The sequence below is a fragment of the Octopus sinensis genome, linkage group LG1 (genome assembly GCF_006345805.1).
Source record: "Octopus sinensis linkage group LG1, ASM634580v1, whole genome shotgun sequence".
Lineage (NCBI taxonomy): Eukaryota > Metazoa > Mollusca > Cephalopoda > Octopoda > Octopodidae > Octopus > Octopus sinensis.
In genome coordinates this window covers 77742505-77765004 of record NC_042997.1, presented here as the reverse complement: position 1 = coordinate 77765004, position 22500 = coordinate 77742505, and the positions used below count along the sequence as shown (strand labels likewise).

General features: G+C 38.0%; 1 protein-coding gene across 3 annotated transcripts in view; it reads left to right on the top strand.

The window, feature by feature from the left end:
- The window catches only part of LOC115212321 (monocyte to macrophage differentiation factor 2), a 142343-nt gene that overhangs the window by 66143 nt on the left and 53700 nt on the right, over positions 1-22500 (top strand). Inside the window, exon 1 of one of the 3 annotated variants that reach the window (XM_029781187.2) lies at positions 3322-4561. The exons of the other annotated variants lie outside the window; for them this stretch is intronic. Coding sequence (XP_029637047.1) covers positions 4422-4561 — 140 coding nt within the window. The 5' untranslated portion in view covers positions 3322-4421. Of the gene's footprint in view, positions 1-3321; positions 4562-22500 lie in introns of those variants that run through there. 3 annotated transcript variants of the gene reach the window in all.

Here is a 22500-nt window from a genome sequence, read left to right as displayed (position 1 = left end):
AATACATTAAATATTTATTAATTAATTATTTTATTATTGTAGTTATCTTTAACCTGATGAGTGGCTATATTTATATTAAAGTGATTTTACTACTACTACTAATATTTTTACTATAATCATTTCTTAAATATAGCCACGAAATATGTGTTGTTATTCTACCCAATATATACGTTATATTTATTATTTTGCACATTTCTTAATCATCGTTGTATTTTTAATCTTATATTCAATTTTTCTATAATATTTAATTTTCTAGATGGTGTAATAAAATTTTTCATTATTGAATTGATAAAAGGTTTTTTTTTTCTAATTATATATATATAATATTATGTCCACTTTGCTGGGTGGCTGGTGTTAGGAAGGGCATCCAACCATAAAAAAACCCCACCAAGACAAACACAGAAGTCTGGTGCAGGCTCCTGCCAAACCATCCAACTCATACCAGCATGGAAGGCAGACATTAAACAATAATGATATATCATTTTGGAATCTTTGTCTGCAAAGTTACAGTTATGAGATCCCATTCATGTCCTCTTGTTCTCTGCATGAATTTATTGTATTTACAGCATTATTACTATTACTGATATTTATATCCATAATGTATTTCCTCTACTGTTATGAAACTCATGTAACAGAGAATTAAAAACGTTCCTAATTTTCCAGTTTTTCTTTCCTCACACATACACACACACATGCATGCACATACGCAGCCAAAGTTGTAGTAAGCAAAAAAATAAACAGGACTCTGATCCCATAAGGTAAATGGCCCTGCTTGATATATAGGAAAGGTATAGACAGGAATTCTTTACAGTGTACCAGTACAAGCTCTGGACATACCTTCTTGTATCTTGAGAGTATGGTTTGGCTCACTGTCACCATCATCTTTACCTTCCTTCCTATCCTCATATAATGTGGAGTAGCCATGTATCTCCTCTATATGGTTCAAATGTACAGAAAACCAAAGACAGAGACAGGTGAAAGAGCAACAAGCAGATGTATTTGCTTGGTGCTTGGGAAAAATGGAGAAGTCTTTGATATTTCAAGCCTACACTCTTCAACAGAAAGGAATGACGGGAAGAAAATAAAGAGAGATAGAGAGAAAACAAAAAGAGAAAAAAGATGTCAGAATTAATGGTTCCATGTTGAAAAGATATCTCTCAATAGCAAGACACTTGTGCTTGTCTCTCTCTCTCTCCCATAGCCTTTAGCACCTAGTATAAAGCCACCTTCCTCTTTCTCAAATACATCCCCACTCAATCATATGAACTTTTCTTTTTCTTTTCTTTGTCTTAGAAGTTACTTAGCAACCTCAGTAGCACAGGTGTTATGAAAAAAAGCTCCCAGTACACACTGTAAAGTGGCTGGTGTTCGGAAGGGCATTCAGCCATAGAAACCAAAGTTGATTTTGGAGCCTGATGCAGCCCTGCAGCTCATCTCAAATCATCTAACGCCTGCCAACGTAGAGAATGGATATTAAATGATGATGGATTGATGATGATGTATAACATTAAATTAAGCTTAATATTTTAAAGCAATTTTCAGAATAGCAATGAAGCATTTATTGATGGAGGACTCAATACTAAGCGGACAGTCAAATTAACAAAATCCATGTTGATTGGAACTTTAATTTCATCTACCCTCTTATTCAACCAGCAGTCAACAAATTATACATGCACACATGTTGAACTTCACAGATTCTGTAAATGTCTGCTTCAAATGTATTGGTCTAATCAAATTTTTAGTAGAAAATACGTGTCTAGGGTGCTATACAGTGAAATTGAACTCAGAACCTTCTGGTTGCAACACAAACGTTTTTAAGCATACAACCATGCCTGCTCCTATTTTCATTGGCATCTAATTCTCTTTATATACTTGCAACACATTTGATTTCTGCTGGAAGGAAGATAAAGATGATGGTAACTTATTAAGTGAAGGCTTGTGGTCAAGTGGTTAGAATATTTAGCTCCCGATTGTAAGGCTATGAGTTTGATAATCCAGTGGCACATTGTGTACTTGAGCAAGAAACTTTATTTCACATTGCTCCAGCTGGTAAAAATGAGTAGTACCTGTATTTCAAAGGGCCAGCCTTGTCACATTCTGTGTCATGCTGAATCTCCCTGAGGCACACATGTTTGTGGAGTGCTCAGCCACTTGTACATTAATTTCAGGAGCAGGCTGTTCCATTGATCGGATCAACTGGAACACTCATAACTGATTGGCCCTCGTGCCAGTGGCACATAAAAGCATTCACTACACTCTCGGAGTGGTTGGTGTTAGGAAGGGTATCCAGCTGTAGAAACTCTGCCAGATCAGATTGGAGCCTGGTACAGCCATCTTGCTCACCAGCCCTCAGTCAAATCATCCAACCCATACTAGCATGGAAAGCGAACGTTAAATGACTATGATGATGAACCCGAAAAGGATGAAAGACAAAGTTGACCTCAGTAGCAATGGATGAAATGCTGCTAAGCCTTTTGCCCTGTATGCTAAAGATTCAGCCTTAATAATAATAATTGATATTCTTTAAGTACTTGAAAAAAATCATAGTCTAGTGAGATAATTTGTTCATTTGCTGATATATTTCCCTCCTTGGTTTCAGTTTTGAGAGAATAAATTTGTATTGAAAGTTATTTAACCTTAGGTCAGCTGTGATTGAGCAGATCCCTATCAAAGACATTTCAGCTGTGACCATCCCATCGTTTGTCCTTTTTTAAAAGATACTAGGGTTTGAGTGGAATTTTTCAGCTTCCTTTGAGTGGTATTAGAGATAACTAGTGAGACTGTTGGAATAAATATAATATTTCTAAAATTACTAAAACAGTTACATCTGCCCTGAAGGCAAAGATAAAAATAATAAAAAAAAAAAGTAAGAAAAAAAGCACTACATGTGATTATCATTACTATCAATTCACAGATATTAAGCTATTTTAAGATTCACATTACTTAATTACACATTATCCTTTGTGACTAGTTTATTGCTTATTAGGAGATAATAACCTACACAATGACCAAGTCAATTTTGTTATTGTGTGACTATATTTCTTACTGGCAGTTGCTGTTATTTTCACTTTCTGTCTTTAACTCTAAAAGCAATAAAGAAAAAAAAGCTTTTGAAATGGTATGTACTTAGTGGTAATTTGCTCCGTCCTCTGTTCATAAGTTTTAAACAGTTGAACAGATGTACTATTAATTCAAACATAATCTTATTAGGTACACATTATTAGCTGTTCTAGACTAAATGTGTATGAATCTGTGTTGCGTATATGTGACTGTGTGTGTGCGCGCGCGCGCGCATGTACTACTTGCCTTTATAGCAGTCTAGTGTGTATAAACTGTTTCATCATCGAGGCACAAGAGCTGTCACTCGATGCTCTGGTTGATTTAAGCTAGCACACACATGATAGACTTAAAAATAAATAGATATGTAAAAGGAATAGATAAGAACCAGAAACATGTTGATGAGATGGTAACAGTGAAAAAACCAGCGGCAGCACTACCGCTTCTATCACACCCACTGTCTTGTTTGTTGTCTGTAGCATCAGCACCAGTAGCAGTTGCAAGCACAATCTGTTTCATTCTCTTAGCGGCAGGAGGCTGGAAATGGTAGATTTTCAACACAAAAAGAGAAACAACAGATCCACGCTAAATAACTGGTTGTGTTCTCAAAAAGCAGCTACCTGAAGATACTCAAGACTACATGATGATTCTCAATGAAAACAATTTTTTATTTTGTTATGCTACCAAACATTTTCTCTGTAACTCTCTTCAGAGAATACATTAAGTATAATATTTACCTATGTTTTAAGCATAGGGGTTTTTTGTCACTTGATCTTTTTTTTTCTTCGAAGTGCTGGAGCCTCTTCGGCTTAACATTTTCTTAATTATTCTTCATTAATTGTTTCTTTGAGAGTGTATTTCCTTGAACTATTTCATTATTAATGATATAATGAAATTTTTATACCATAGTTCTTCCCGTATATTTTTATAATTCCAAATTATATTTTTTGTATTCTATACACAATGACATATATTAGACATCTATAAAAAAAAATTAAAACGATGGAAAACTAAAAAAAAGCAACAAAAAAAAAACAAAAAACAAAACCTGTTTATTTGAGTAAATACTGGATTATATTTTATCCATTTGATTTGAAACAAAATATTTCTATGCAAAATTCAAAATTTCAGTCATTGTAGTTTGTTCATAAAGGATTTTATTACTACAATATAATTCAGAATTAAAAGACAATCAAAGAAAATAAATACAAAAAAGGGGAAAAAATAATAAAAGAGAAATATTTAAAAAATGGCCTGGGAAACTTGAGGTCATAATTTTAGTGAGGCTTCCATTACCAACTAAAACTGGAGTATTTATTTTTCTCAATTTCATTTTCAACTTGTAAAACCTACCAAACTACACCATGATTAAGAATGTGTCCCAAGTTCCTTGCCTTGGAGTTTCCTCACCTGAAATCTGCCGTGGAACTGGATGCTATTTTCATAGGGATCACCTGGAACAGCGAATGTCACTCACTGATGCCTTTGTTCATATTTTTGATCGGTAGGCTATGATGATACAATATATTGTGTGGATCTGTGATGGGTGTATTTTAAAAAAATGTATTTTTTTGTGTATGCATTTATGTTAGTAAGTGTGTATCTGAGCATGGATATGTATGTGTGTGTATATGTATATATGTGTATCTCTCTGTTTCTCCCATACATCCACATGTGCATAAGTATCTGTATAAGTATTTTTCTCTATTGTGTGCTTGCGTGTTTGTATTGTAATTGGTATGACGTTAAAATGTTTCCTCGTCAACAGTTTGAATACATTTTACATGGTGTGACTGATATAGTATCTTGTCTCCTCCACCCCTCCCTACTAAATATTTACTTTCTGTTCTACATTCACTTCATGCTTGACTTACTGACCCTCAGCGTTTCTCTTCTTTCTTCTGAATATTTCATCTATCACCAGAAATCATTATTATTCTATCTTACGTCTGAGACATTCGTCTTTATCTACCTCTGTGTGTGTGTGTGTGTGAGAGAGAGAGAGAGATTGTGCTTGCACCTGTAGATATTCGTACACACATGTGACTGAATGCACGTGTACATCTCTGCATATTTCTATGTGGTGTGTGTGTGTGTCTGTCTATCTGTCTGTTAAAGAGTTTGTAAGTGTGACCAATTTATAATGGAACCAGGTGGGAATGACTCACATATTCCATATAAATGTATGTGTATCATCTAGTTGTAGGAATTAGCATGTAGGAATGTAAACTGCAATATATTAGAGTTCTATCCGTGGGGATAACATTGGATCGTAGCAACAGCATGTCTCTAACATACACGCGCGCTCATACACACACACACACACACACACACACACGGAGTATAGCGTCACTTCTCATGCTATCCTTCCTTAGTCTTTGTTACAGATACTGTCTATCGTCGATTCAGAGAACTTTACATCAAGGATACTGTTTTTGCCCTGATCAAACAAACCTATGATTAAAAGGTATTCCACCTGTAACATCCCACTGTTGATATTTGAGAGATGTTTCATTGCTAGTTCAAGCAGTCACATTCTTGCCTCGTAGATGTCCTTATTATAGACGATGGGGATGGTGGTTTCGTTTGTAAAAGTTAAAAATGATATTGTTCCAAAAACGTGTCTACAAATCCGTTTCATTTATGTTCCTAATGCAAAAATAGCATGAATGTTATAAACTCAAGTCAATGTTCATGATATTTGTGGATTGATGCTTATGTAAAATTGCTATAACCTTACTTTGTTTCCTCTCATTCTTAGGACTATGGAAGGAGAGTTTTTTTTAATGTTTTTATACAGTGAATGATGAAATTGATAATGCACTGTGGTATTTAGCCATGTTCCTTTGTTTTGAGTTAAGGTCTCACCAATGTTAATTTTATTTCATCCTGCCAGAATCAACAAAGTACCAGTCATTTGTTGTAATCAAACAAAATGTGAATGTAGCTATACAAAATTAAGAGTTAGAAATATAGCACATTTTTTTTTTTTTCTTTTGCTCAAATTTATGCATGAATGTTAGAAGTTTGTGAATAGGTTGTAATACATTAGAAACTTATAAGTAAATGAATTTTGGTTTTGCTTATAAGCCATAAAGTATTATCCATAGATGAATATTACCAAACTGCTAGAGCACATTTCGTAACTTTTCAGCTCCAGAAAATACTTTTTGACAAATGTAATGCTTATATATTGGGTTAATTTCATGCAAATGTAACAAGAGATGGTTAATTCTTTATAAGATTCTATGTGAAATAGCTATGACAGAACATGAGGCCTATGAGTCTGTTCTTCAAATAGAAATCATACAGTCTTCAAGTAGCTGGAGTGAATAGTGTGGATGTGGAGAAGAATACTATAGAAACAAGCCCCAACTAAAATCATTTTGTAAACTGTGCTCTGTGTGTTAAGGTAACTGTTGAAGAATAGAAAGCATGGAAATTGATAGTTGTCAAAACTCAATAAAAAGACTTCTTAGTTTCTATGATAAAATGCTGTAAGTAGCATTCCATCCACTTTGATATTATGAACATGAGCAAACAAGTTATTTTAAAAGTAATTAATTTTCAATTTACTGATATTTTCCATAATGAAATCATACTCAGTGATAGCCCTCTGAGTACCTTTAGTCCAATAAATAAGCAGGAATTTAAGGATATTTTCTCATTATCTAATTTGAACTATTGCAGAGATGATAAAATTCCTCTTAGTTTTCAAAATTCTTCTCACTGATATTTTATTTTATATTTATATTTTATCTAGTTTCAGCTCACGAGCTGTGGCCGTGCTGGGGCACCACCATTCGGTGTTGCTATATAATTTTACTTCACGAATGCTTTTTAGCAATTGACATTTGGTGCATGAGAGAGTTCGATGAGCTGCCCTCATCTGCACCTCCTGCCGTGAAGTTGGTTCATCTGGGACACCTGACAGGAAGAGATCCAGCTTTATTTTAAAGACATCTGCATCCACCCCATGCAGGTCTCTCAGGTCCTTCGGGAGGATATTGAAGAGCTGTGGACCTCTGAAGCCCAGGCTATCACAGTATCTTGTCCTGCATCTTGATGGCAAATTTGGAGTCCTTGGCACTATGCAGTGGTGCCCAGTTCTAGTATTTGTGTAACTCTTGATGCCAAAGTTTGGGACAAGTTTTTCCAGGATCTTCCAGATGTATATTATGGCATATCTTTCTCGCCTCCCAATAGCTTATATGCTGCACAGAGGCTATCTTCTTCGTATAGCTTCGTTGGATCGCCTCAAGTTCTGAGATTAATTACGAATCGTCATAAACATTGTAGAAATTCGGCAAAGAAATTAATTTTCGGGATGTAGCCTGGAGGGTTTTTTCGTTTTAATCGTTTGGACTTTGTGAACACATACCAATTGTTTTCATAACATTTTTAACGCTTTGAATTAAATGTGACCATTTTGCGTTGAGTCTGCAGTTTGAATCACTTTAACCAAATTTTAGCAGGCCGGATTTTTGATCATCAAGATACATCGCCAGCGACTCCCTGAAACTCTCCCCTGAAATCCCCGTTGAGAAATCTATATATATAAAACTCAACTTGCGTGTTTGTGTGTGTGTCTGTGTGTTTAACTTTTGGATCTACCAAGTTTCATTATTAAGGATGGAAAGTAGTGTGTAGCAAATCGATATATATAAAGCTGAAGTTGTCTGTGTGTGGCAGGTTTGGTAGCCTTCAACTAACACTATTTCCTTCGAGACCCTCCAGCACAAGTTGACTAAAATTGAAAGTATGATAGAAGAAGGCTTGCTCTTCATTCTGTAGAAGATAAAATTCAAATCGGACTGTGTTAACACCAAAAATTATTTACATCAAAAAGGTGCTTTTTTTCTATGAAAATCCCTATTTTTTACGATTTTTGACTACTGTGTCACCATTTTTCGGTGTATTTCAACTGGAAAAATGTTCACTTTAAGAGAATAACAAGTTGCATAATGCAAAATTTTTACTTTTCAAAAGTTCCAATTCTAAAGGGTCGAAACAAACCCAAGCAACACCAGGTGATACTGCTAGTATATATATATATATATACATACACACACACACACATATATATACATACATATATATACCTACATATACATACATATATATATACATACATATATATACATATATATATACATATACATATGTATACATATATATATATATATACATACATATACACACACACACACACACATATATATATATATATATATATATATAATGTCCCGTCCTGTGGTTCTTGTGTCGTCTCTGTGGTGTTTCATGTTCTTGTCCATGTCTGTAATTATTTTTACTGTTTACCTATATAATCGGCGGCTACGTATCCACAATTGTCCTTATACGATAAGTATATTTTTTCTCTAGCATTGATACGACTCTTAATCTGTCTCTTTCTCTCTCTCTCTCTCTCCTCCCTTATTCCCCTTCCTTTCTTTCCCTCTCCATCCGTCTTCCCCCCCTTCTACGTTTCTCTATCTCTCTCACCTCCAGCCCCCTCGATTTGTCTCTTTCTTCTCCTCCCTCGTCCACCTTCTCTCTCTTTTCATCTGTCCCTTTCTCCTGTCTTTTGTTCTCACGTGACCGCTAGCCGCTGTTGAGCGCTCTTTTCATTTCAGCAGTCGCAGAAGCAACACGTATTTGTTCGTCTCCCTGCGGCCATTAGGCACAACTTCACAAGCCAGCCCCATACTCAACTCGTCCTGTCGAAAGACCCTTGTCCTACGTCCTGGTTTTGTTTTGTTGTTTATTTTTTATTTTTATTTTTACCGTTATTGTTTTTACGTTTTTGTATTCTTATTGGTGTCACGTATTCTGTATTTTTGTTCGTGTGTGTACTTCGTTCGTTTTCCGTCCTCGTGTTGTATACATTCGAAGCTTTCTTCCAGGGGATCTAATGCGCTTGGCTTAGATTTCCCTTGGCGGGCTGGCCATATCGGAGCAATCTCAAGATTAATCAGCCGAAATTGCTAAGATGATCTGGTTCTTGACTGATGACTGAGGGCTTCGAATGTCCCGTCCTGTGGTTCTTGTGTCGTCTCTGTGGTGTTTCATGTTCTTGTCCATGTCTGTAATTATTTTTACTGTTTACCTATATATATATATATATATATATATATATATATATATATATATACAAACATGGGCCGTGACTGCTGAGGACATGCGTAAGCTCGTGAGGAATGAAGCCAGTATGCTCCGATGGATGTGTAATGTCAGTGTACATACTCGACAGAGCGTTAGCACCTTGAGAGAAATGTTGTACCTAAGAAGCATCAGTTGTGGTGTGCAAGAGAGACGTTTGTGCTGGTATGGTCATGTGGCGAGAATGGATGAAGATAGGTGTGTGAGAAAGTGCCAATCCCTAGCAGTTGAGGGAACCCGTGGACGGGGTAGACCCAGGAAAACCTGGGACGAGGTGGTGAAGCACGACCTTCGAACTTTAGGCCTCACTGAGGAAATGACCAGCGACCGAGACCTTTGGAAATATTCTGTATGTGAGAAGACCAGGCAGGACAAGTGAGCCCAGCCCACTTATGAATGCCTTTCCTCCCTTGGACACAAAGACCTGTTGAGGCAAGCGAAGTCGATATAGAACCTCATCCGACGACAGACACCCATGCCAACCCCCCCTGCTTGCGAAGACATGTTGGGGCAAGCAAAATCGAAATCGAAACCGAATTGAACCAGCCAGGATCCCTGGCCTGGTGGTACGTAAAAAGCACTATCCGACCCGTGGCCGTGGCACGTAAAATACTCCAATGCGACCGTACGACAGGCACCCATGCCAACCCCCTTTGCTTGTGAAGACATGTTGGGGCAAGCGAAATCGAATTGAACCAGCCAGGATCCCTGGTCTGGTGGTACGTAAAAAGCACTATCCGACTCGTGGCCGTGGCACGTAAAATACTCCAATGCGACCGTACGACAGGCACCCATGCCAACCCCCTTTGCTTGTGAAGACATGTTGGGGCAAGCGAAATCGAAATCGAATTGAACCAGCCAGGATCCCTGGTCTGGTGGTACGTAAAAAGCACTATCCGACTCGTGGCCGATGCCAGCACCGCCTCGACTGGCTTCCTTGCCGGTGGCACATAAAATACACCAATCCGACTGTGGCCTTTGCCAGCCTCGCCTGGCACCTGTGCAGGTGGCACGTAAAAAGCACCCACTACACTCACGGAGTGGTTGGCGTTAGGAAGGGCATCCAGCTGTAGAAACATTGCCAGATTAGACTGGAGCCTGGTGCAGCCTTCTGGCTTCCCAGAACCCCGGTCGAACCGTCCAACCCATGCTAGCATGGAGAACGGACGTTAAACGATGATGATGATGATGATATACATATATATCATCATGGACGGTTCAACTGGGGTCTGTGAAGCCGGAAGGCCGCATCAGGCCCAGTCAGATCTAGCAGTGTTTCTACGGCTGGATGCCCTTCCTAACGCCAACCACTCCGTGAGTGTAGTGGGTGCTTTTTATGTGCCACCCGCACCACACATACATATTGTTGTGGTTCAGCTGGTACAGTATTTCTTGACCTACTTTGTTGAGAGTGGAGACGGAAAGTCTGGAATAAAAAGTTACAGCCCTTTGTTTACTGGAAGACTAATGGCTTTTGGAGGGACCTTTGGCCTTGTGCCGGTCGATTAGGGGTCAGAGAGATGTGAGGGCCAAGGAAGATAGAGTAAGGAAGAATCTAGTGACAGTGAAGAAGAGGAAGAAGTAAGTAGTGAGAAAGACAGAGTAAGGGATCTGAGAGCTGTCATGAGAGAGTGACAGCAGCAGCGCCAATAAAGATAGGCAGATAGGGCTGAGAGCAGATAGAGAGAGTGTTAGCAGTGCTGAGACAGATTGAGGGTAGTGATAGAACAATGGTCGGATTTTGGTCGTCAAAGCGAGCGGTTGGACTTAGGAGCGAGGATTTGGGAATTCAGGGCAAGAGCTTGGCAAGTTGGAGCTAGCAGTACTGAGAGAGATGAGGTACAATATGAGGCGTTGGCTAATGTAAGGTACGTGAATTGTATATTGATATGTGAAGAAAAAGAAGGACAAGGAATCGATGTATTGAACAGTGAAAAGAAATGAGACAGTAAAAAGGAATTTAATGAACAATGTGAAATGTGTAAGGACATTGTGTATAGTGTTGTGATTTGAACATTGTATAATGAACATTGAACTGTTAGGCCTTTAATGTCCTTCGAACTGTATATGCCTTTAATGTGTTTTGAAATAGAACTGTGTCTTCGGACGTGTACTCTTGAAATGCTGATGTATTCAACTTGATGTGTTGTTACCGGACGGTTATATTGTATCTGCATGTTTAAATGTTTTGATCTGTGGTATACCTGTATGATGTGTTGATTCTGTTACTTGCTTGTATTTACCTGATGTATCTTTAAATGTAATTGATGTTGTAACAATTGATTGTCATATAAACTAGTTGTTAAATGTAAGCCAGTTGTGCCTTACCTCTTTGTGTCTCTCTCGATTGCCTCTGTGCTGCTGCTGCTGCTGTTGTTGTATCTATCTCTCCTCTCCGAGTTTCCGTGGCGAAAACATTCGCTGATCGACCGGGCAACGGCAGGTGATTCCGTAACAGTTGGTGTCAGAAGTGGGATTGTCCTGATTGCTGCGCTCGATCGGCTTTTTCGCTGTGGATTCATCTGGTTGTCAGACCGGGGAGGAAGAGATCTCGCTTGCCTTGATTGTAAAGATGTTGAGGGGCCAGATGGCGCAGACGAACACATTCTTAGAAAGGATGGACGAGAGGCGACAGGGCCTGTGGGCAGATCGGCAGGAGCTTGAGATCACGGATGGGTCAGTTGTGCCTTGCCTCTTTGTGTCTCTCTCGATTGCCTCTGTGCTGCTGCTGCTGTTGTTGTTGTTGTATCTATCTCTCCTCTCCGAGTTTCCGTGGCGAAAACATTCGCTGATCGACCGGGCGGCGGCAGGTGATTCCGTAACAATATACATATATACATATATATAAATATATATATATATATACACACATATATATATATATTATATTTATATTTAATCTAGTTTCAGCTCACGAGCTGTGGCCATGCTGGGGCACCGCCATTCGGTGTTGCTACATGATTTTACTTCACGAATGCTTTTTAGCAATTGACATTTGGCGCATGAGAGAGTTCGATGCAGCTGCCCTCATCTGCACCTCCTGCCGTGAAGTTGGTTCATCTGGGACACCCGACGGGAAGAGATCCAGCTTTATTTTAAAGACATCTGCATTCACCCCATGCAGGTCTCTCAGGTCCTTCGGGAGGATATTGAAGAGCTGTGGACCTCTGAAGCCCAGGCTATCACAGTATCTTGTCCTGCATCTTGATGGCAAATTTGGAGTCCTTGACACTATGCAGTGGCGCCCAGTTCTAGTATTTGTGTAACTCTCGATGCCAGAGTTTGGGACAAGTCCTTCAAGGATCTTCCAGATGTATATTATGGCATATCTTTCTCGCCTACACTCTAAGGAATAGAGTCCTAATCTCTTGAGCTTATATGCTGCACAGAGGCTATCTTCTTCGTATAGCTTCGATGGATCGCCTCAAGTTCTGAGATTAATTTGACACTGGATAGTGACCATAGCTGAGAGCAATACTCAAAGTGGTTTAGGATAAGTGTCCTCCAGAGGATCATCATGGTTTCCTGGTCTCTTGTTCTAAAAGCTCTAAGAATCCATCCGGTCTGGCGCCTACATTTCATTGCCAATTTAGCAACATGCACATGAAAGGTTGCATCATTACTCATGTAAATACCTAGGTCTCGCACTGATTGTGCCTCTGGGATTGCAATCCCTCCAGGTCCAGTGTATTTATTGGGTATTGCATTTAGTTTTGCATGCTGATAGCATAAAGCTTGAAACTTGTCTTCAGGTTTCTGTATTACTTGTGAAACTTTTGTATCATCTGCATAACTTGTGATCGTGGCTCTCTGCATGGCTGAGAGGGCCATTATGAACAGCAGTGGTCCCAAAACAGTGCCTTGCGGAACACCGCTCACTATTTGCGTGTTATTGGAGGTGGCCCCATTGGCTACTACCACCTGACTCTATCCTTCAGAAAGTCATGAAGCCATTCTCCCAATTTTCCAACTATGCCAAGATCACGCAGTTTGTGACATATCATTCCATGATGGACTTTATCAAAGGCCTTTGCAAAGTCGAGATATATCACTTCCACATTTGAGTGGTTGAGCAGTTGTTTCAGCACCCAGTTGTAGGAGATGAGTTAGGCAGCTTCTTCCTGGTCGGAAACCATGTTGGGTGTCAGGCAGCAAGTCATTTTTTTCAAGGAAGGCGATCAGTTCTGACTATTTGTTCCATGACCTTGCTGATGTGTGAGGTCAGAGAGATAGGTCTGTAATTCTTGACCTCCGCTCTGCTACCTCCTTTATGAATAGGGCATATTTTACCCTCCTTCAGTTTTCTTGGAAGTTTGCCAGTTGCAAGGAAGCTCTGAAAGAGGAACTGCAGTGGTCTTGCTAGGACTCTCTTACATACTTTTAGAAGGATTGCTGGGAATCCATCGGGGCCAGTAGCTGAGTTTGGGTTCATTTCATCTATAGCCCTTATTACATCGTCTTCCTTTATATTGATGTAATCAATCATCGTTGCCTCTGATTTTATATCTGCAGTGGTAAAGAAGTCAGTTGGATTGGTGATTTGGAAATGCCCTAGGGGTGGAGTGAAAATACTTTTTAATTGCTCATTTAGTATTTCACTTATCCTCATTGGATTTCCTGTGAGTGTACCATCTTTTTCAAGGAGTGGCCCTATCCTACAGTGCACTGCAGCTGTTTCTTTGGCAAACTTGTAGAAAGCTCTGAGATTAGATTTTATGTTGTCTATAGCCCAGGCTTCTTTGTTTGCTCTTTCTTTTTCATGGGAGAGTTGCAGACATTTTTCAATTTCCAGCAGTTTTATTTTCAGGCGGGACTTTTCACTGCTTTCAATTTGTTTGTTTAGGCGATTTGAGATTTCTGTACGCGGTCTCATAAGAATTTTCCTCTCTGGGGATTTTGTTCTTGTGTACAGTGGCCTTTCTCTCTGGGACACATTTGTAGCATTTGGCTTGCATTACAGACATGAATTGTTGAAGTATCATGTCGATGTCTGGTGAGGAGAGACATTTAGACCAGTTTTGTTTGAAGATCTCTTTCTCAATTTGTTTCCAGTTTGCCTTATTGAAGTTCAAGCTGGAAAGATTCTGGGAGTTTCTTGTAGGCTGCATGTCCATGCTTTCCTTTGGCCCATACGTGGTCAGCTCTACCATGTTGTGATCCGAGAGTAGCGTCGGTGTCACTTTCACATTATGGATGAGATCCATATTATTTGTGAAGCAGAGATCCAGTATGTTACCTGCCTTGGTTGGTTGGAGTATTATTTGCTCCAAGCACAGAGTGTTGATGAGGTTCAGGAGGGACCTCACCTGTCCTCGTTCGTATCGTGTCATTCCTGGGAGAGAAAGGCCCTCGGGCCATCCAACATTGGGCAGATTGAAGTCTCCCATAAGAAGTACACTTATGTGTTGTGACTAGAACTTCTTCTACTTTTGTAAGGCAGTCTTCAAACTTGTCTACATGACTTGGAGCATCTGGAGGGCGATATGTAGTACATATAACTACACCGAGTTGCCTTATATGTACAATTAGTGTGTCACACACCGAATTTGAGTATGACAAAAGGACTTGAGGTGTGAGGTCCTCACGGATGTACACAGCACCTTCACCATGACTCCTTTCTTTTCTGTTGGTCCGTATTACAACATACTGTGGTATGTGTATTTCCGCATCTGCTATATCTGGTTTCAGGTGTGTTTCCGTAAGTGCTATGCATAAGGCTTGATTGCATGAAACAAGGTCTCTCAAGAAAGGGATTTTTGTCCTGTTACTGAGTGTTAGCAGTCCTCTGATGTTCAGTAGGAGCATCGAGGTGATGTGTGTGTTGTTGCCAGTGGTGTCCACCTTGGGTCTATTTACTGTGGTGGTTGTGTATTGTGGATAGTCCCATCTGTGAGTTTGAGTTTGATGGAGCCAGGTTAGCTGCTGTACAATCTTTTGTGCCATGCACAAAAAAGATTCTTGTCAAGCAGCTGCCCTTTCAATAATATGTTGATGGTTTGTAACACGCACTACATCTGCGTACCTCTGTTTTGGGGCAGGTGGTGCATAGTCCTTTCCTTTTACTTTTGGCAGGTGGTTTCCGCCCTTGTTCATGTTCATGTAAGAATACAATATTGTTGTATTCTTAGTAAAAATTGTCAACACAAATTTAAGAACTGGTGTAATAGAATGTCAAACAGATCTAACTATGGTTTCTATCATGAAAAAAATTAATATCTCTGCATCTGAGGAAACCTTTCATGGTCTAGATAGGTAAAAATTTTATAATAAATTTTGTGAGTTAGGATAAGTATTTTATACTATGGAAGGAAGAGGATACTGACGTTTTCTAACTCATTCTTCATCTGAGAAAGAATATTTAAAAAAAATTATTTCCCAGTCCCAAACATCAGTATCTTTTTCTCTCTACAGCATATGAAATTATCCAAACTATTTGTCAATTGCTTGCATTTCCTCTATGAGCAGGTCATATAAAGAAGAACACATCTGTAATATTTTTCAGCTTGATGCCCATAATAATCTTTGTTTGTATCACCTGATGTTAAATTTATCTGAAACATTTCTTTGGAAGGACTTAAACAATAGTTTGCTTATGTAAATGGTTTTTCTCAAATAGTGGTTGTAATTAACTGACTTTATAGCCAATACCATAATATGTAGTGTTATTCCTATACTAAAGATCCTCAGTAGTGAGTTCTATCCTCTTTAACTTTATATATTCATTTCATTTCTTTCTAGAATAGCATATGCTTCGATGTAGATGATCATAAAGTTTGTAAATCATTTGAAAACTTTCTCTAATGTCAGACACTTGTCAACTGTTAATCATCAAATTATTGAATGATCCGTATCTCAAACTAAAAATTACTAAAAAGTGTTATTTTGAATAAACAAATGACTTTCAACCAACATACCAGGCAACTGGTTAAGAATATGTCGCTTACTCTGTGTACCATAAAAATATTGGGAAGTAACGTTGATAAATTCCATTGTGACTTCCAAAACTGACTTTAATAATTCCTTCTTCATATTGTCTCATGAATAGCACCAGAAGGTGGTATTATTGCCATAATTACCTGTTATAATACATTTCCTATATTTGTTTGCCTACATGTCTTTGCTAACGGAAACACTTATTCTTAAAAATCTTGAAATATAAGTGTACTTGATATTTTGCTGCTACAGGTCCACACACTCTTAAAAACTTGACTTACACATCTACTTGAATACCTTGCCTCCTTACTCTCTAGAACTGTCTCAAGTTTCACCCTGTACCAGTTAGTATTGGGTTAATAGTTATGAAAAATGATACCAAATATAGAACACACTGCCTCCAGCTATGAGGAAATCCCCAATCATATAAACACCTTATATCTCATGAACTAAGTATTTTCTAAATCTAATGTAGTGTATAATTAGCATCAAGTACAAATGCTGTGTTTTCAAACATGAAACACTCTTAGAGCGTTTCATTATATATTCTCAGTGTAACAGTTTCTCTTCTGGCAGTTTTTACCTAGTTTATGTAATTAATATATTCTTCTCCTCTTCATTATTGTTTTAATTTAACATCCAGTTTTCTGTGCTTGCATGACAGTTTATTAAGGCAGATTTTCTAGTTAGCTATCCTCCCTGTCACCAACTCTTACTTGTTTCTAAACAAGATGAGTTACATATTTAATAAAAAAAGTGAGATTTGTTGCTATTTCCAGTAGGTTAAGCCACCGTTCAGAAACTTTCATTGAGATTAGCCGACATACATTGAAAGAATACATTATTTGATACCAATAACAGTGGACAGACAAGGCAATACTTTTATCTATCAGAAAACAACTCTCTCTCTCTCTCTATCTATCATATATATATATATATAAAATCAGAAAAGTGTTTAATGTTAGGGATGATGTGAGTTATAGAGTACTTCTGTTTCATAACTTCAGTGGTGTACTTGGTGTAAAGTGTAAGTTTTTATTTAAGGAAAGTGTGATATGTGGTGGGAAAAAAGGGCTGACAGTGTTTTAGTTACATGTATAGATATGCTTACATTAGCTTCAGGATAACAAGGATCTCTCTCTCTCTCTCCCTCTCTCTCTCTCCCTCTCTCTCTCTCTCTCAATATATATATATATATATACATATATATATGTATATATATATATAGAGAGAGAGAGGTGGGGTAGTTTGTGTGTGCAAGACAGTGAGACATAAGCATGTATGCCATTTTGCATGTGCTCGCATTTGTCATAAAATTGTACATTTGGTTGTTCTTTCCTCAGTTTGCTCACAGAAAGTGAGCAGCTTTAAACATTTTTCTCTCCTCTCTTGCACTACTTTGCTTACTGAAGTTTCATTTCTGTCCCGAGCAGGAAGCAATTACTAAATATACTTGTAACTATACTTAAAGTAAACCTAGCTATCATCTTTCATGATCTCATAAAAGTGTTACCACTGAGTTCAAGATTTACTTCTCAGCATTTAACTGCAGTTGGTATTTTATTGTTGACTGCTGCTGCTTTTGATGTTCCCAAGTTTAGAATTATTTTTAGCAATCTGTCTCTTTTTAAATTTTTTGGGACATTTTGCTAATTTTCAGTATGACAGAGACAGCAATCTGAAAGTCAGTATCTACACTTAATGTCTTCCACATCTGTACCATTTATTTCCACTAATTTAACAGTTTCTTTCATAACAAAAATGACTATGCATCACCTTTTTTTCTAACAAAATGTATTTTCATTGAAAAATAATCCTACAAAATATTGATTTTTTGAATTTTCACTTAATATGAGGCCATGTTTCGCATAGTTTAAAGATCTTATTGATTAAATTAACTGCAGTATTTCACTGATGCTTAATTTATAGATCACTAGAGTTGGCTTTGGTATCAAAATATTATAGTAGAGCTTTAAGAACGATATTGTGTCGATGTGGTAAGAAGCTTGCTTCCCAAGCATATTGTTCCAGGTTCAGTCACACTGTAGCACCACTGTGGGCAAGTATCTTCTATTATAGCTGTGGGCCAACCAAAGCCTTGTGAGTGGATTTGGTAGACATAAACTGAAAGAAGCTTGTCATTATATAAATATATGTATACATTTATATATATATATATATATATATATATATATATATATATATTCTCTCTTTGCAAATACTGATTGGGCACAGACAGTCTTTTGTTAGTCAGCTGGAGATGTCTTCCTGGGGTTATAAACTTCAGTAGCATCGTCCCATATGGATCAACCACATTTAGGAGGCAAATATACTTCATGATGTCTACATCTTGCTCAGATATATCTGTATATATATATAAAGCAAGATGTGTGTGTACATGATTGTAGTTTATGCACATCCACTAATTAGCACGCATGTCGCTCAAATTTTAGGAGGACATTTGTCAACTTATTTTTTTCCCTAGGCACCCACAGATAGCGGTAAAAATCTATCTTCAGCCATAGCTTTTAGCCATAAAAAATATCAGCCATAGCTTTTTGACGGCGTCTAACAAAAAAAAACAAGATAAAGAAAAGTGGAAGAGAAGCAGTTTCACAGCGTCTAAACAAAAAAGGGAAAGACAAAGTGAGAGAGAGAGAGTAACAACGTTCATAAAAAATAAAATGTAAAATATTTTGGTTTTTCTTAAACATGAGATATAGGCTTCAAATTCAGGATGTTTTTGAAAGACACTATATTTTATAATCATAGTATATATACATTCTCACACAACAATTACAATATATTTATTTTAAATCGTTCATCTTTCTCCCCCTCTCTCTCTCACACACATTACTGTGGGTGAGAAAGAGTTTTGTATTTATTTTACGCCGAGTGAAGAAGTGTGTTGTTGACAATCCATTTATTTAACAACAAAGAAACAAGGAGGTAGCTAACAATTTGTCAGTGAATTGCAAAATATAAATGGGTACAATTTGCAAGGCTTCCGCCACACCCCACTCCGTTTCATGGACCACAGAAAGGGATTTGTAGCATATTAGGAGGGCAGAGTAGTTGATTCCATGCAAAAAATCCGATTTTTTTTCTTACTGAAAATCGTGCGAGTGTTAATCTACAAATTTAACATTTTTTCCATTCATTTCTATTTATGAACATGTATGCGTGCACAAAACATGCAATAGGTGTACGTACGTACGTGTGCGTATGTGTCTGTTGCCCATATATCTCTTTGTATATAAACGGCAGTTTGTCTGTGCGTGTTTCTGTGTGTCTGTTTGCTTGTACCCTCACCCTGACCACGGCTTTCAACCGATTCTGATGAAACTTGACACACACATAGCCCAATGTCATAATTCAAAACTAACGCAGCGAAAATTTTGAAAAGTTCCCCCAGTTCTGAAAAAAATCGATAAATTCGACATGGGGTCGAGAATCAGAAACACAAACCCCAAATTGTTTAGGGGACGCAACTCCACCTTTTTTAACTAAAAAAAAAATTTACCATCATTTTTTTCCATTTTTTTGCTATTTTTTGGCTATAACTCTCTAAAAATGCTTTATAGTTATTTCCCTTACAAACCTGAGCAACGCCATGCGATACTGCTAGTATATAATATATATATATATATAATATAATGGATTTCGCCCAAATTTGATGTCGATATTTCTTAGTTTTGTTTGAAATAAAGAACTTGATAAGCTTAATAATCGTAACTTAATCCCGGGCAAGGCCGGGTTATACTGCTAGTGGATATATATATATCTATATATATGTATATATATTTATATATATCTATATATATGTATATATATTTATATATATTATATATATGTATATATATTTATATATATCTATATATATGTATATATATCTATATAGATGTATATATATATATAAGTATATATATGTATATGTGTATGTATGTATATGTGTATGTATGTATATGTGTATGTATGTATATATGTATGTATATATATATGTATGTATATATGTTTGTATGTGTATATATATATATATATATGTATGTATATATGTTTGTATGTATGTATATATGTTTGTATGTATGTATATATGTTTGTATGTATATATATATATGTTTGTATGTATGTATATATGTTTGTATGTATATATATATATATGTATGTATGTATGTATATATGTATGCATATATATGTATATATGTATGTCAGGTCACTTTCGAGTGCTACTGGTAACATGTAACCCAGTACTACCTGTTGCATGGTCGGGTCGTCGGCGACTAAACCGGCAACCCCACCAAGCTCGCTTAGTGAGGAGGGTGTTTATTGGTCACCCTGCGGGATGAAAAACAAAACCTGTCAAAGGGCGGAGGAACTCTTGAGAGTCAACGACCATCCAATAAATGTCTTAAAGCTGTATCATGCGCGGGGACATAGAAATAATCGGATTGAATATCCGATCACGCAGTTAAACCATTGGGAGTGAAGGACTCCTAGCCTTTGTCAGGGAATCCTTCTAGGAGAAGGCAACTCAGGTAACTGAGATAACTCCGACATAAAACCTGCTGCTCAGTGGTTACCGATGATGTTGACTTGTTCTTCTTTTCGGATTATGGCTGCTGTTGCTTAGTGAGTGGGATTGACTCAGTGCACAGCCTTTCCTCACTTAAAAAATATCTTCTTGCACAGGCATTGCATGATAACAAAATTGATTAAGCTTCGTGCAATGGCCATACTCGATAACGAGAGGGCAGCCACCATGTATGTATATATGTATGTATCTATATATGTATGTATATATATATATGACGGGAAGCTTTATGAAAATAGACAAAAGACGAAGGCAGGTGGAAAACAAACAAACAATTGTATTAGTATGGCGCTCAGGAAATATAAATAAAACAAGTCTTTAACGTTTCGAGCCTACGCTCTTCAACAGAAAGATACACAGAGAAGAAAAAAACAGAACAGAAGAAGGAGAGAAAAAAAATGCGTGCAGTAACTAACGAACCAACATGGCAATCTGATTTCGGCCAGAAGTCAAAGATCAAACATGAGACGCGAGAGCGAAATTAGGGGGAGATAATCGGATTGAGTGACCAGCTCCAACATAAGGGTGTGTGTGTGTGTATGAGAGAGTATTGTGCGTATGAGAGGTCTGGATGTGTGTATTGTATAGGGGTGTGTATGTATGTATTAGTATGTATAAGGGTGTTGTGTGGTGTGTGTATGAGAGAGTATTAGTGCGTATGAGAGGTCTGGACGTGTAATGTATGTATAGGGTTTGGTGATGTATTAGTATGTATTAGTACGTTATTAGTATGTATAAGGGTGTGTTGTGTGTGTATGATGAGAGTATTAGTGCGTATGAGAGGTTCTGGACGTGTTGTATGTATAGGGTTGGTGTATGTATTAGTATGGCACATCATATATGATGTGATGTGTAAAGGTCGTGTGGTGTAGTGTGGAGGAGAAGAGGGGGAGGGGGGGAGGGAAAGATGGTGGAGAGAAGGTGAGTGAGGGAGCAGAGGGAAGGAGGGAGGAGAAAGAGGGAAGAAGGGAAGGGGAGTAGGGGTGAAAGGATGAAGGACTGAAGAATTAGGGGTCGGGGGGGGCGAGGGGGGGTAGATGAGGAGGGGGGAAGAGTTAGACCAAATGGCGTCTAAAGAGCGAAAGAGAAGAGAGAGATTAATTCCTGTTCACAGCGCCAACGGGAATCCGGATGGCCTTGTGTAAGGACAAAACCGAAACACAGATAGGTGTTGCAAGGAGTGACCGGTGGAGCGGAAATGGCGGAGAGAGGACGGTGTGTCGTTCGCAAGGTGGATGTCACGAAGGTGTTCGCGAAACGGTCAGCCAAACGGCGTCCAGTTTGTCCGATGTCCAAGGAATGGCAGAGAGAGCAAGAGACGCAATAGAAATATTGCGGTGCAGGGGAAGGTGAAGGAGTGGATGATGGGGATAGGGTCGATGATGGTGGCTAGTGAGGAGGGTGGTGTTGGAGAGGTAAGGGCAAGTGCCGGCAACGTGGGCGGGAAACAGGGGAACGAGCCGGGTTGGGAGGGTAGGGTCAGGGAAGGAGCTATGGACCAAAAGGTCTCGAAGGTGTGGGCTCGTTTGAAAGAGGGGAGGGGGGTCGGTTAGGGAAGAGGTGTGAAGTGGAGGGTCGGACTGGAGATGACGGAAAGCTCGAAGAATGTGATGTAGTATATATATGTATGTATGTATGTATATGTTGATGTATATATATATATATACATATATGTAGATATATATATATATATCTACATATATATATATACATATATATATATACACATATATAATATAGGTACCTATATATAACAT